We start from the raw sequence: 17,128 nt of genomic DNA on the forward strand, positions 1-17,128 counted from the left end.
CCACAGATAAAAGTATCTGTGGCAAATATCTGTGGTAGATATTTTTGTTATCTGTATCTACCATCCACTTTGAATGAAAAAATATCTGGAAAAAGAGATTTTTTTATCTGTTATCTGGCCCAGTGGGAATGGGCCTTTAGGGTGGTTGTATCACACACTCTGTTTGTTTTACACCTGTAAACCTGTGATGTGACATAAGTTGATTCTGCTTCTGATTCTGCCCCCCCATGGTGTGTGCAGGACTCCATAATGAATGCGTGCCATCGTGGCTGCCGTCTCTACTCCATATGCCAGTTTGTCAACGGTGACGCTGGCTTCAACACCAGCCGAGAGGAGTGTCAGGGAGGTAAGACTTTACATTTATATGTCTGTTTACAACAGGGGTCTTCAACGTTTTCAGGCCAAGGACCCCTTAGTTGAGAGAGATATGAAGCAGGGACCCCCACAACTTTTTTTTATAGATTCCATATAGTTGACAGCACGATCATCAGTGTTTTTTGGATTCATGTCAATTTGTGTTTTCAGATATTTAACCACTTGAACTGTCAATACTTAATAAACTTGACCTTTCACTCTGTAATTAGTCGTCTCTTTTTCCCCTCTACACCAAAGCTCTTTGCCAAAAATAGCCGATCTACAAGCTCACAACGCCTTGCAGTGCGAGGCGTTGTGAGCTTGTAGATCGGCTATTTTTGGCTAAAGTTCTCCGAATATGGACGCTAGAGTTCAAATCGTTAATATAATAAAAGAGAAAAAGGTTTCTATTACACAAAGATTTGGAGGACCCCCTAGGGGGAATTACTACAGCTGTAGTGATTCTGAGGTAATTCTGAGGCCCCGGATCCGCTGTTGAAGACCCCTGGTTTACAACACTGTCTGTCTGTCTGTTTATCTTTCTGTCTGTCTGTCTTTCCGCAGACCGTTTGTCTATGTTACAAAAAGGTGGGGGTGTTTAGGAGGTATAGTCGACCATAATAGACCTGCTAACTCCCAGATAGATTGTCAAGCCAAGTCAAGTGAAATGTTACTTTAATAGCAACCAATGAGCTTGAGCTTCAGGAGAAGACAATTAAGTTGATCCATGTGGTGTTGCACAGCCTGCAGAGGTCCAGCAAGCTCTCCCTTAGATCTAGAAATGTCTTCTTTTTTCAGGCGTTTGCTGTTACAATTCAAGAGAAAACAGCAGAAAGATAGAAAAAAAATCGAACCTCTGTTCGAAGTGGAGCTGTGTGTGTGTGTGTGTGTGTGTGTGTGTGTGTGTGTGTGTGTGTGTGTGTGTGTGAGAGTGTGTGTGTGTGTGTGTGTGTGTGTGTGTGTGTGTGTGTGTGTGTGTGTGTGTGTGTGTGTGTGTGTGTGTGTGTGTGTGTGTGTGTGTGTGTGTGTGTGTGTGTATTGCAGTTGATGCTCAGGCTAGACTGATAGCAGCCTCTCTGGTCACTCAGTGGTATTCAGGCTACACATTCCTCAGGCTACACATTCCTCAGGCTACATTCCTCAGGCTACATACAGACAGACAGACCCACAGACACACACGGCCACGTATAGGGAGCTTGTGTTCCACACAGCTCCAACAAGGGGAATTTAGAAAAAAGGAAAACAAAACAAAGGAAACTGGCTTGTGGCAGAAATGCCATCATGCCACCCCTAGTATGATCAATGCTCAAAGTCAGTGGTTTTCAACCTTTTTCATATAAAGGTTCATTATTTATTCAGCATTTGAGCCATGAACCACCATTTGATGAGATTTAGCCTCTCAGATCCAAGACGTAGAATATTTTGTTATCGTTGGATAAGATTTTGTCCACAATTCCACTGGTGGTCCCTGGACCACTGGTTTAAAACCACTGTTCTAAGTTACAGCAACAAGAAGAGACTATATAAGCCAGTGGTTCTCAAAGTAGATTCCAGGGATTGTGGGTTCCTTTAGGGGTTCTAAATTGACCCATACAAGTCTGTAACTCTGACACTAGTTATGGGGAGACCTTGAAAATACCATGCCAAACTTTGCACACACACTCCTTGGCTGGCAAACCACAACCTCCGCCCCTGATTTCTCACATGCCCCTCTTCTAGCGCCACCATGAGGTTGCTTTAAGCGACCTGGCGGTCGATTATCTCCCGATCAGGGAGTCTTACTGGTATAAGCTATAACAAGTAAATACACACAGGACGTGTATGCAGTACAGCAGTGCAACATAGCATTTCTAGCGGTAATTTAAGGTCTCCTAGATCCATACGGTGGGAAAGTCTTTTCTCCCCTTTAACACAAATTACCACCACTGACGTTCCGTCTGCACTTGATTTTGGTGTTAGCCAGCCAGTGGGCTGTTGTATTGGAAATCAATCGTATGCTTTTCTTTCTTTCCAAGTCCAGACAGAAAGATGCTTTGCCTTAATGAGTAATGACCCCCCCCCCCCCCCCCCCCCCACCCCTCCAATTTTGATTATGCTGTAGTCGTGAATGAATAGTAGGGAGTTTGGAGATGAACATCTCAACTTCAAGTGTATTGACAAATCACAAGTTACAGGTGTAAAAGAGTGGGTGGAATAATTTTCCGTACATGCTTAAACGAATTGCAGTTATTGACGGCTGTTTCAAATTCGGCCGAAGAAGGGCCGTTTTGTGGTCTTCTGACAAATCATGCTAATATTGTGTTTTGATTGTATTGTTCCACTTTTGCTTTGGCAGTGTTAAAGTATGTTTTCTCATGCCAATAAAAGCCCTTTGAATTGAATTGAAAAATTGAATTAATATCGCTAGCTGCAGCATCATCCTTAGGCACAGAGTACAGACTGCTTCTTGGCTAGTTTGTCAGCTCTAGTGTCCATGTTTTGTAAAACGACTCGCCTAGTTATTTGATACAAAGTCATATCATAAGTTTTGAAGAAAGTAATGCGCTTTCTGATGGGTATGGATATGAAAGAGGGAGCAGAGGAAGAACACGTCTACTCCTCACTCCACACCCACAAGTCTTTTCCCAAAAGATAATCATTCAAAATTCTGAAAATATTTTATCGCAAAACAACAATGTAAGGTGTGTAGTGTGTAAAAATGTTTTTAATAAGGCAGAGCAATGCTTAATTTATAGTAGAGTTCTCAATGGGCCTGCAAATCAAGGCCTGGCCCTAACTGGCTAATTATACACACTAGACCTTACCCGTTCAAAGATATGAGCTCCGAAATGATGTGCAGTGTGTGGGTTATGGGATGTGCACTGTGCACACAGTATATGAGGGATGGAAAGTAACTTTAACTGGTGCTTGCATGCTAATATGTAGGAGCATCAATGTAAGAAATACCCGTTCCATTTAACGGCTACAGAGATACTGTGTACCGATCTGCATGATTTTTGGACAACATCTGTAACAGGGCCAGAACCCCCCCCCCCCCCCCCCCCGCCCGCCTGCACACACACTCCCCCCCCCCCCCCCCCCCGTGTGTGTGTGTGTGTGGGTTTGTGTGTGATTGTGCATGGCCTGAACAACAGCGCCCCTCCCTTAACATGTGTGGTCACAAAAGGTACTGTAGGCTAAATAGATATAGATACACCATAAAAATGCTAATATACAGCATACGATTTGTGAAAGTGACAAACGGGCTTCACAGTTATGTCAGGTGTGTTCATATGCTAATGGTGATGCGATTTCAGATCAATTGCTCCAGCCACTGAGGAGAAACGCTGTTTCAGACAGACAGACAGACAGACAGACAGACACTCACTCAGACATTCGCAAAATTATAGTATAGATGTTATTAGCATACATTTTAGGCCCTACCTGGCCCGAAAACGGCGGGTTGGGTCGAGTTTGGGCAGAATTTGAGAACTATTTATAATCGGTCGTACAATGCAACGCATTGTGAGCATGTAGATCGTCTATTTTACCGTTGTGCAACCGAATAATAATACATTAAGTTAGTGAATTGCTCTGGGAACCAACGCTTCCTGAGCCATGTGGCCCATCCATAGAGTATATATAATATAGAGGAAGGATAGCCCCGCCCCCCAGCTATTCATTTCAATGCAAGTGCTCAGTGGCGTTTTGAAGCATGCAGAAGTAGCTGAATTCCAGTGCATTGTGGGTGAATCCAGGTGCATTGTGGGAGAAATTGGCAACTCCACAGTTGCCAAAAATGTTGACGTTGAGACGTAATTACGTCACAAACGTCCATTGAACCCCATAGCAGACCCCAGCGGCGGCTCGTGCATGTATTTTTCACCCCGCCTGCAGTTCCATCTATGAGCTTCAATATATACAAGCCGTTCTGGGGGCTTGGGCCCATCTCTCGTTGGGCCTATCTCCCGTTGCTGTAGCGTGAGACGGCTTACTATACGGGTACATCCCCCAGCCATGATGTACAAGTACACCTCCCAATCTCAGGGCAGACACTCTAACCACAAGGTCACTTCTCTTCATTTCTCCCCTTTTCCTTTACATATTCACTCCTTCCCTCTTTCATCACTTCTTTCATGCATCAAACATCTCACCCTTTCTCTCTCTCTCTCTCTTCCCCGTCTCTACACCTCTCTGTGCTTACAATTTTAGCACTATGTTTTAATTATATTTCTACAGTCAATTTATAGCTATTTTAGCTGTTTTGTGTTGTTGCTGCAATGTCGAGGAGGTGAAACTCAAGAATCTGACTGTCTTGCCTACTGTATATGTGACTAGTGGGATGTAATGTTAAATCTATACCTCTCTTGCTCTCCCTCTCTCTCTGTCTCTCTATCCTTCTCTCTCTCTCTCTCTCTCTGTCTCTATCCTTGTCTCTCTCTATTCTTCTCTCTCTAACCTCTCTCTCTCTCTCTCTCTCTCTCTCTCTCTCTCTCTCTCTCTCTCTCTCTCTCTCTCTCTCTCTCTCTGTGTAACTGCATCTCCACCAGCCTGCCAGGAGGCATACGTTAAGCTCTTGGAGCAGGATGCCTGCAGCACTGGTTGTGCCAGCCAGCCCTCTGAGCCTGAGATCAAGAGGAGGAAGGTGAGAGTGAGCATCATCACCCAGTGGCTCTGCCTGCCCCACACGCCAACCACAGCCAGAGCCATGTAGTTGCTGTTGTTGGATGTGATAGCAATATGTGGACACCCACAGTGAGCAAACACACTGAGACACACAGCCAACAGTAGCACCTACAGTACAGCACACACGCGACACACGCACGCACGCATGCACGCACGCACGCACGCACACACACACACACACATGCCAAGAATGGTGGGTGAACAAAGGAACAGTGCATTGACATATTACCGGTAACTCTCTTGCCGCCGAACGAACGCTAGTTCTTTAACCAGCGGCGCCATAACGAGTGTTCGTTCTTTTACCTGTCTGAGCACTGTAAGCAGATGAGGGGTAGCGCGGGTGTGTACAGTAGCAGCAGCTCCCGTAACGTTAGTCGCATAAACAACAATGGCGGCGGGATCACTTTTCTTCTCCATTTCTATGTCTACAATTGGTGCAACCGAGGGACAAACTCCAGCCTTGTTCATTGATTGATTGATTATTTTATTAGACGACAATGGAGAACCATACAAGTATAGTCAATACAATAGACATGTAGTACAGTACAAGTACAGTTAAACACCCTAAAAATAAGTCCTTTTACGTTGGAAGTCCTTGGTATTCAATTCATGGACATAACAAATAGCAATTGGAACGGAAGTGCCCGTTCCACATCCTTAGATCCTTATAACATCATATACATGGTGGTAAAAGAGTTAAAGAAATTCTTAGTTGTGCTGGCTCATCATTGCCGTTAAAAGATAGTCATCTCATAAAAAGAGAGAGGAGAGGCATAATATCTGCATAATACAATTAATGTGACTAAAGTGCATAATAAATAAGAGATAAATAAGAAATCCTCTGTGTTAATTAATAGTTTACAAATATAACCAAATGGACCCTTGTACACTTTGTGTTAAGTTAATGCCCAGGATTTGACAGTGTATGTCATGGAAAGAGGTAGTAGTGTCTTCTCCATATGGTCACTGTCAGGTGGAAACCTCATGTGTCCAAAGCTTTTTATTCAAAAATAGAACCAGTAGACGCCGGTTTTGATGCTTTTGTGTGACGCTGTTGTGTGATCATGTTTGCAGGGCGTTAATTTACAAAAAAACACAAAAAGTTTTAGAATATCGAGATATCTGCCCGACAGGAACGATATATGACATCCAGGCACCAATAATAGCCGACACAGCGTAAAGCCACCACACATACTGTACACACCTGTACACCTCCCTCTGTCCTGATGATACAGTATCCTGACAAAACCAAGCATGCAGCCTATACACCTGCAGTGGTGTAAAGTAACTGAGTACTGTACTTAGTATTTCCAAATTTCCAATACTTTTACCATCTCGGATCCAAATATTGTACTTTTACTCCACTACATTTATTTGAAAATGTACTAGTTACTTTGCAGCTTGATTATTATTACAAAACATGCATTTACCACTTCAACCTTCAACATTTTAGCCATTTGAAAATAGCCGATCTACAAGCTCACATGTGTTGCGATGCGACGCATTGTCTTAGTCTTAGGACTAAATATCAAAAACCATAGTCTTTTTCGACACTTCCTCTACACCTGTACACCGTCCCTGTGCTGATGATGCGGTGTTGTGTCCCATGCTGTGCAGCTGAAGGCCCTGACCCACCGCCCCAAACAGCCCTCCGTCATGGAGGCTCTGAGCAGCTGGTGCAACGACATCGTCAGCTCCGCCCAGAGCTTCATCTCCTCCACCTGGACCTTCTACCTGCAGGCTGACGACGGCAAGGTGGTGGTCTTCCAGGTAGGAACGCCCTGGGGGGCTTCACCGTATGACTTCAAAGCAATATCATGATTATTTCAAACTATAGCCTCTCTTATGATTAATGATGATTATGAAAAAGAAGAAGAAGAACCGAGTGAGAAGGGAGCGGTGCTATTTATGAGTTCCTTTGTTAAGCGTCCCACGAAGCTTGGCCAATGAGCCAAGTGTTAATTGCCCAACTGAATGTACACTAAGTGTACAGTAGATGTGTCTGTTTTTCCTTCATAAAGGAAATAGCCAAATGAACACACGAGATTCCATAAGGTGTGTCTTGGTATGTCCAGTTTATCTCTCTCTCTCTCTCTCTCTCTCTCTCTCTCTCTCTCTCTCTCTCTCTCTCTCTCTCTCTCTCTCTCTCTATATATATATATATATATATATATATATATATATATATATATATATATATATAATATATACTGTGTGCCACCTTGGAGTTTGGATCAGTGCACTGCCATCTTTAGAGTCAGTGTGCGTCTGTGAAGGTTGAGTGAACAAGGGCACATGGCAGGGCGATGGTGACAGTGTATAGAATGGAACGCTACGCAGCCCAGAACAAATGTGACGGTGCTTTAAGTGTTTTCAAAATGTCCCACTTAGTTGTGTCACTGCCCTGGCAGCATGTATTATTCATAGGATGAAGGGCTATAGCTGCGGTGAACCTATCCAAGGGTGGAAACACAACTACAAGATTTAAAGGGGAAATCAAATACATTAAGGAACAAAGTCCTTGGTGAGGGCGAGGTTAATAGGAATACTGTTCTATCTTGACTTTTAAAGTGGAATTATAAAAGACAGACTGTGTGAATAGGTTAATATACTTATAGTATGTATTACTCATTTAATTTGCACTTACCCACTTAGGCCTAAAACCAAATTTAAATAACGAGAATTGAGAATGCATCACTGGGCACAAGGCTACCCTGGCATCTCCTGTGAGTTTCAAAACCTGAACAGAAAAACATATATATCATAATTCTTTTTTTTTATTTAGAGGTTTTCTCAAACCTGGTCTGGAAAATGTGGTTAACATAGGCAGTTGCGCAGTCTGCATTTTCTCTAGTTTCCATACCTGGCTTTTCTCAAACGGACCACAGTGGATTCTTAATTAGATTATATTTCACAATAATTTCTGTTCATTCGAAATGAACCGTTTGAAAGAGTTCATTTTCACTGACATACCGGTATACATACCGGTCCGATACATACTATATATATTTATATTTTCATATTTCATTTCATCGTTATTTTATTGTCTATGGCATGCATACACATAGAGGCATTTCGATTTATTTATCGATTTATGGTTTTTCGTGTTTCCCCCGTGTTTTCGTGTTTTAAATTAATTGTAGTTAATTAATTATTTTATCAAAATTATTTTATCAAAATATTAGGTCAGGTGTCTGAGATTAACAGTGTCACTATGGCTATTTACAACCACAACAGCTGAAATCCTTGTTTATGTCTGTCTATCGGTCACTCTCAAATCATCACTCCTCATTGTAGCCAACAGGTGATTCGGAGAGAGATAGTACAGTGTGGAATTCACTGTGCACTCTACATTTGGAAACTCCAACTACTACCAGTGTGGATGTATATGCCTGCTGCTTCGTACTGCAAGTCGGCTAATTAACAATGCTTATTGAACTGCCGAGAAACCTGCACATTTAACCACATAAGAGAAGTAGCGCAAATGGACTGCAAATGTTAAGCTGAAGTCTGTCATGTGTCCTTTAATATTTTCTCTAGCTCATGAACTCAGCAGTCAAATACGTCCCTGCCATAGAGTTATTGTCCCAGTAGTCTCGCGTGGCCAGACTGTTGACTCCGACAATTTGCAAATGCTCCTGTCATACAGTCTGGAGCAACGGAAGTCTGATCATGAGAAGGATCATGTGACAAACCAGCTCCCTTGGTGCAGTAGCGGTAAGTCCTACTGGAAGCGTTGTGTCTCTTCCAATATCTTTTGGGGTGTCTTTCTCTGGTGTTGGTGTTACTTCCATGATGTTTTCAAATGTTTTCTTAACCCATTTAGGCCTAGAATTATTTAATGCTTTAGCTATTGAAAAATAGCAGATATACAAGCTCACAGTGCGGCACAGAGTGCCGCGCTGTGAGCTTGTAGATCTGCTATTTTTGAAAAAGTTGTGAAAATGCGTGCAAATTTTTGAAAATATGTATTTTTAAAGCGAATATTTTTAACTCAAATTTTGCTTCTTGGTGGTCCCTGGAACTAAATATTTTGAGATGGGGGTCCGTGGCCAAATACACATCATTTTGGGGGTCCTTTACATGAAAAGGTTTGAGAACCACTGACATTGTAGTCTCTCAAGAACAGACTAACCCAGCTCCAGTTAAGTGAAAAGGACCTTTTCTTTGACGATGGCTGGCCAGATTGCTGACATAGAAACATATATATATATTTTTTTTAAACCTTAGAAGGATTCAAAAGACACTTATAGAATCAGATCAAAATTCAAATTTTCATGATTTTTCAAAAATAGCAGATCTACAAGCTCACAGCGCGGCACTCGGTGCCGCGCTGTGAGCTTGTATATCTGCTATTTTTCAATAGTTAAAGCATAAAATAATGATACACAATAATGTGTACCCGCTATACACGCATAACAAGAACATGACGCTCGAATCACTCTGTCTGTGCTAGTGTGCGTTACTCGCCATTTGGGAGCTGTAGTTCCAGACTCTATATAGCATTCGGAGATTATGGAATCGTTGTCTGGCTACTGGAGACTATGGTCCCAGCAACAGGCATTTGCGAGGAGGTGGAGGGCGAGGGGGGCCTTTGTACTGGAACTACTACTGGAAAAGCATGGACTTAGCGACGCGTGGATAGCGCGACTGTGCTAGCCCTTGACAAAACGAATACATCTGTTGCAACTTCATTTAATATGCTGAGATGATGTTCAGACAAGCGCAAAGTTACTGATTTGGCCCGGAATATGAATTGATACGCATCATACGCCGTTCTGCAAATACAAGTTTCAACTTAAGTTAATCACCGTTGATGCATCCATGCATATTTTTAGCCTTAGATCAAGACTATCATGGTATTAGTAATACTATGATAGTCTTAATCCATCTTCGTGAACGACAACATCTGCATTGCTGTAAGAACAAGACAAAACACATTCCAGCAAGCCTACGGTGGTCTGCGTTACTGAAACCTTTGTGACCCATAGAAAGCTGTTACCCTAGGGGAGAGGTTTCACCGGAGACCCATAGACCCAGGAGAGCACAAGAACATGGCCCAATTAATACTCCGACCGTCGCATATAAAAAATACATCATTTTCATAAAAATCAAGCTGTGGTGGTCAAAAACAAAGGCGTGGCGTGTTGCCACTGTTAAATGCATATAGGGGAAACACTGGGTTTTATAAATATTGAACCAATGACAAGAGCTTGTGACTAAATAATAACTACACTGGATCTATCGGAACACAGGTTCTTTTTTCCATTTTCTGAAAAGTGACAGTGTTGGTTTTCACCCGACAGCGACAATACTTATTTGATCCCATATTGGTAATAATAAGACAAGGACTAGCTGACTGAAGCCACAAACAGGAACCCAGTGCTGCATATGCGACGCGACGTGAGCTTGTATGTCTGCTGTTAAACCGGAAGTGTGGTCCAAATAATCTCCAGTCGCCTCCAGCAAACTCCCGCGGAAAGAGGTGGATAAGCTCACAATGTGTCGCATCGGCATCGCAACACATTGTTAGCTTGTAGATCGTCTATTTAAAAATTGCCAAAATGTATATAGGCCGGGCTGAAGTGGTTAATGTATGTTTTGTAATAATCATCAAAATCTACATTGTCAAATAATTGTAGTGAAAGTATGGGAAATTGGAAATACTCAGGTGAAGCACAAATACCTCAAAATTGTACATACCGTAAGTACAATGCTTAGGTAAATCGTCACTGTCGGGCAAAAACCTTGTATCCCAAGATCTTTCGTAAAGTAAAGCCCTGCCTCATCACACAAGACTGTCGCACAAAACTAATCTGAAAAAAAAGAAAGAAAATAAAATAGTCGATCTACAAGCACACAGTGCGAGGTGTTGTGTGCACAGGTATGTAGATGGGCTATTCACAAGTTTGGTTCATTTAAAATGATAAATACAAAACGAACTGTTTTGGACAAGGTTTCCACCCGACAGTGACGAAATATACTTAGTTACTTTCCACCACTGGTGTGACATGTTAGCTGAGGCAGCGAGTTGAGGCCAGTCTGGCCATGGGGTGGTGGTGAGACAGCCTAACCGGCCTGTGTGTTTAGTGGGCAGCTGGCGTACCGCCACTCACTTGACAGATCCACTCTACGGGTTCAGACACAACTGAAAAAAGCCCTGCTAACTCCGAGGCACAGCCGAGGGAGGAAAACCAAGACACCGCCGGCAGATGCAAATCATGCAGTGTGGACATCCATAATAAGTGGGGGCAACAAGTCGAACCCATCTGTAGGGGCGTGTGTGTGTGTGTGTGTGTGTGTGTGTGTGTGTGTGTGTGTGTGTGTGTGTGTGTGTGTGTGTGTGTGTGTGTGTGTGTGTGAAAGAGAGAGTGTGTGCAGTGGCTAAATGGAGCTGTGAGTCGAAATAACTTGTGTGTAACCGCAAGCATGGCGATGGACAAACAGGAAGCCATCACGTATCCCAATAGGGTAGCAGTTTGTTCAGATTATAGAGACATTTGCAGTCAGCTCTCTCAACCATAATCCTGGATTATGGGAAAACAAAGGTTGCTTGAGGTCGGCGAAAGAAGGTTGGATGAGGGAAAGATAACTGCTTTCTAATTCAAGAGAATGCGGATAAAATGCGTTCTTTCTTTTATTACGTTTAAAATGTTTGTTGACATTTTGGTTGGAAATAGCTGTTTCTCTCCCATTCACTCCTCTCTGTACCGGCTTGTTATTCAGGCGAATCAGCCTGTGATACTGCAGTGATATGAGAGTCTATTGGACAACATTGATCCATGGACGGATTAAAGTGAAAATGGGCCCTGTGCACAAAATCACCATTGAGTGCAAATCGAGTGCAGTAGTTCTGAGAGCTACTGTCTAGGCTACTGTAAGTTAAAGTTATACTATGTAACTTTTTTTATAAAACACATCTTAAAATTGTCCTAACTATTAAATCGCTAAAGTTTTAGAACCCCCACTCCGTTAATTTCAGCCCCAAAAGCCTTTTCTTTATATGTTTTCTACTTAGCCTTGACAGGGGCGGGATTTCGCGGCAAAATGACGTAATCTGCATCATCTGTATACGTTGTGTATACGTTGGCCAATCACATCGCAGATCATACACACATGATACACTACCGGCCAATTACAGTGCATCTTGCGTCTTTTCAGGAAATAGCTTGCTTCAACAGCTTTGTTTACGCTGGTCTAGAAGTCTAGCATGTAGCTCCCCAACCGCTGCTCGTAGAGGGACACGGGAGACCTCATTGAAAGCGTCTCGGCGAGGCGAGGCGGACGCGGTGGTCAGAAGGCCCGGTCCGCGGCGAAAAACGGCCAAAAAAAGCAGACGCGACCGCGGTTTGCTATACTGCCACAGACCACTAGTTGACCAACTTACACAGTATAGCTTTAACCAGATGAGATAATTAGACTCACCGGCTGCCACAGAGCCAAAGTCGAAAGAGACAATGCACTTCCAAATTGTCTACATTGTGTAAGTCACAAGCACATGATTTTCTTAAATCCTAAATATGAGATTTTTCCAAATTCTTGAGTTTAATCCAAGTCTGTTGTTTTGCTTATATGAAGTGTCACATGGCTTCAATATAAATCTGATTTCCCCCTTCAACTGTGAGGCTTTCAAAATAAGTGTGTTTTATTGGAAACGTGTAATGTGACTAAACAACACAGGTTTTATTTTCAAATCTCCCTCCTGGAAGTTGGAAGTGGATCATGTCCTCAAGTAGATGAAACGGGCCGAGGGGTCTACGACTGACTAATTGAAAAGTAGATTTTCCAGGTGCCTTGTCTCCAGGTTGGCACCTGTTAGGGCTGATGCATACTCCACTTTTAGAGACGAATTTATTTCGGTTCGGCTCTGTCCAAACTACAATATGACCGTCATTAATTCAGCTGTTCGGTGCTGCAGAGATTTTGTGACTCCCGGAACTGAAATAAATGTGGCCTTAAAAGAGGAGTAGGCATCGGACCTTAGCAGGGAGTGTTGGGTGGGAGGAGTAGGCCGAAGGCTCTACGTCCTCCCAGTGGGGTCTCCTCACTGGCAAGTGAGTCTGTGGGATTCTGAACAGCAGTCACTGAAAACACACAAAAATGTGTGTGGGGAGGAATAAATTGTGGAGAAAAATGGGTATAAAGCAAAAAAACAATGGAGGGAGCAAAAGAACAATGGCGACTACAGTCCAAGAAAAATATTATTTCTTGGACTGTAGAACTGAGATTCTGTGCAGTGTGTGGGGAGTCCGCCGTGAAGCAATGACACTAGTGACAGTTCTCTCTGACCAGTCAGTATTCTTTCACATCCCCTTTGGGTATTGCCTCAGCTCGCTTGTCGTACCCTTGACGGAGTTGATACCATAAAATGACCACCAGGTGTTAGGTACTGCTCATTCCCAATGGAAAAAAAACCAAACAAAGGTGAGCAGTCGAGAGTGGTGTTCTGCCGATACCGTGCAGTGCAGATGTGCCAACAGCGAGCTGCCTTGCAGAACCAAATTGAACGTATTGTTGTTCACGAATACCTGGCTGAACAACACAAAGAGTGAACTTCCCACACCGTTTTGTTGACAATTGCCTTAGCCATTTTGCTGGAAGGGTTTCTAAAGAAAGACACACTCGAGAGAGTTGTGAATTACTGTCACGAGGCAAATAGCAGTGACGTAACGGCAGTATGTAATGTTTGAAAGTTTGAGCCTGCCTGGCTTGTCAAGCTGCAGTGTCAGGGCAATTTGGTTCACTTGGTTAAGTCATGCGCACATCCTGGTGACGTTTAGTGTACCAACCACACAGTCACAATGTCTGTGGTTTCAAAGCAGTTTTGATATCTGTTTTCCATGTAACACCCCCCCCCCCCCCCCATGCTCTCTATCCCCTCCTTATGATAACTATACTGTATGTGGATACTGTATACTATATCAACGGTCTTCAACAGGGGGTCCGGGACCCCCAGGGGGTCCTCCAAATCTTTGTGTGACTTTTTCTTTCTCCTTTTTTATATTAATCACTTGAATCCTAGCGTCCATATTCTGAGAACTTAAGCCAAAAATAGCAGATCTATAAGCTTGTAGATCGGCTATTTTCGGCAAAAAGGTTTGGTGTAGAGGGGGAAAAGAGTCTAAGTACAGAGTGAAAGGTAAAGTTTATTATGTATTGATGGTTCAAGTGCATGGTTAAATATTAGAAAACACAAATTGACATGAATCCAAAATACACTGATGATTGTGCTATCAAATGATGAAACTATATGGAATCTATGAAAAGGTTGTAGGGTCCCTGCTTCATCTCTCTCTCAACTAAGGGGTCCTTGGCCTGAAAACGTTGAAGACCCCTGATATATATGATTTATACCATTAAGACTCCCTAAATCGGGAGATAAGCGACCGTCAGGTAGCATACACAAACTTTAGAAGGCAATGGTAGCCAATCAGGAGGGAATATGAGAAATGGGACAGATCCATGTTGATGACATGACTTTAGAGATACTGTGTCCCACTTTGCTTGATTTTAGGGCAAGATTGGTAGGAGCAGTGTCCAAAAATGTGTTTAGCAAGAATCGGCCTAATGGTGGCGCTAGAATAGTGCCATGTGAGAAATGAGGGGTGGAGGAGGGGTTGGAGAGTGTGTGTGGATAGGGGCAACGGTGGCGGAGATATGAGTAGGGCAAAACTGTGACGTGACGTGTGATGGACAGACTGACAGACAGACTGACAGACTGACAGCCGGTGGAGGTTTTGATAGTAACTGCGACCTAACAGTGTAAATATCATTATTTTTTAACTCTCTGAGGTTGCCTAGGGCTGCTCAGTCGTGCTGGTAGGGGAGTGATGTTATCAAGGACAGTGGTTCTCAAAGTAGAGTCCGGGGACCCCCCAGGGGTCCGTGGAGGGTTCCAGGGGTTCCCCAGCAAAAGTATAGGGTTGGGGTTAATATACTTTATATATATAATATATATATATATATATATATTAGGGCTGCAACAATACATGTATCGATATTGAACCGTTCAATACAAGGGTGTAACGAACCAAATTACCCTGTACCGAACCATACAATACAATACCACTCCACATCCATATTGCCCTGGAACCTCCTCAAGGACCCCTAGGGGTCTGCAGAGCCCACTTAGAGAACCACTACCCTAGAGGTTGGGTACCGTATTGTTCAAAGTTAAAACAAAAAAATACGTAGTTATAAATCAAGGACATTGCTGTTCATTTTTTGTATCGAAAAAGTATCGAACCTTGACACCAAAATATCGAACCGAACCGTGAATTTTGTAAACCGCTGCACCCTTAACTCACCGGGTGCCCACGCGTCAAACTCTTTGATGTCGCTGGAGGCCCACAACGTTTTGACGTGTTTACTGTATTTTCAGTATTAACTTTAAATCTCACCGTTAGGTCGGGGCTACGCCTGTATGCAGCCCATTCACTGCGGTTCGCTTCGAATCGACGCTGAGAGCATCGCACGGCCGTTTTTCTCCATATACTCCAATGCATTTCCCCATCTTTAACGCCCTTTATCTCTGATGTTTGTTTTATGGCTAAAACTGTGGCCGGCTGCGGCAAAATGACCAACTTTTGATAGGCAATGAACAGCTATGATCAACACTGGTCCATGCAGTAAGTTACACAACAACATCCTGTCTGCGGTCATGTGACCAAGTGACGTCATGACGCATGCATTGACGCAGCAGGGCCGTATTCAATAGAATGGTGGTGGGCCTGGGCAGCGAGAGGGGATAAATGGGGCTCCATCCAGGGGCACCCAATGTGTTAATTAATATATATATATATATATATATATATATATATATATACTTTAAATAGTATAAACCACTTTAAATATGGTGTCCCTATTGATGCTCATGTCATTAGGTGTAAGAAATGTTCAAAAGGTGTAAAAAAAAAAAACCTGTAAATTGTCAGCTTGTAGAATGGCTATATAATAATATGTTTTTGCGTAGGGTTAAGTGGTTAAATAAAATAAAGTTTATGTTTAAAATATTTTATATATTAAAACGTTATTTGTCTTTTATATTGCTAATCAATCCAAATCTAAGCTTTTCAAATTGATTAGAAGATTTTGCACTTTTTGACAGAATATCTGTCAAATCATTGTTAATTAATTGGTGGTCTAGGATTCTCCAAAATTAGTACCTAAAGATTTGGCATCAGTCGGGTTCCAAATACAATGCAGTACAGTTACAAATGGGGGTATGTGTACCCCTAGGGGTACGTGGGAGTACTGCAGGGGGTACAGGAGAAAAGAATACTGTATGTACACTGTTATGGGTAATGACAAAACATTGACAGTGTGAACCTGCTCATCTGTAATTTGTGAAACCAAATTACATCAATACCTTGACTAGTACAATTGAATAGAAAGCCATGTTTATTTGCCATTATGCCATTTTATTTTCGACATAATGGCATTGGAACTGGACTTTTGATGAGCTTTTTATAAGCAAAATGCTGTAGTAAGGGGAAGGGGACTGGGGGTACTGCAGCCCAAAACGTTTGAGAACCACTGGTATAGAATATAGGACAGCACAGTAAACAGTACATTATACAATCCAGTGCAAAAGGACAACAACCAACCCAAGCCCCCAAAACAACCCAATAAGGAAGTAGGATTCCTGTCTAATTGTTTGCCCCCCCCAGCCCGCCATAGTCACTCTGTCCCCCTCTCTTTCTTTCTATCTCTCTTTCTCCCTCTACTATCTCTCTATCCCCCCCCCCCCCCCACCACCACCAACACCCCCAAGCCAGAGGACCTTTGGCATCCCCTTTACTAATGCATTGCAGATGCAGCTCAGACCCAACTGGTTCAGATGGCGAGGTCTCCCCAGTCTGCAGCCAATGAGAATTATCCTCCTCCTCAAGTTGTGCTCCTCTCGTCCCCTGGCCTCTCCTTTAGCGGTGCATCTGGTTTTAATGCACAATGCGGAGAAAAAAGAAGAAGACGAAAAAAAAACCATTGCTAGCTACAGTATAGCAGTAATAAAACCGGTTGTGAAATAACTTTGACAGCGGCGAAAAGTTTGACGTTGTGTAAATATTTTGGAAAGCGAACTAGAGCTTCCACATTGACTGACAATGTG

At 42.9% G+C, this 17,128-nt stretch overlaps 1 protein-coding gene across 1 annotated transcript in view; it reads left to right on the forward strand.

The window, feature by feature from the left end:
• tmem59l (transmembrane protein 59-like) overlaps positions 1-17,128 on the forward strand; it is a gene marked incomplete at both ends in the record, with an annotated part of 29,714 nt that overhangs the window by 2,298 nt on the left and 10,288 nt on the right. The window contains 3 exons of the mRNA XM_080730189.1: positions 241-346; positions 4,884-4,978; positions 6,637-6,789. Of these exons, the coding sequence (XP_080586315.1) occupies positions 241-346; positions 4,884-4,978; positions 6,637-6,789 (354 nt within the window). The remainder of the gene's footprint in view (positions 1-240; positions 347-4,883; positions 4,979-6,636; positions 6,790-17,128) is intronic.

This window comes from Nannobrachium achirus (assembly GCF_963921795.1).
Source record: "Nannobrachium achirus genome assembly, chromosome: 1".
NCBI classification, from domain to species: Eukaryota; Metazoa; Chordata; class Actinopteri; order Myctophiformes; family Myctophidae; genus Nannobrachium; species Nannobrachium achirus.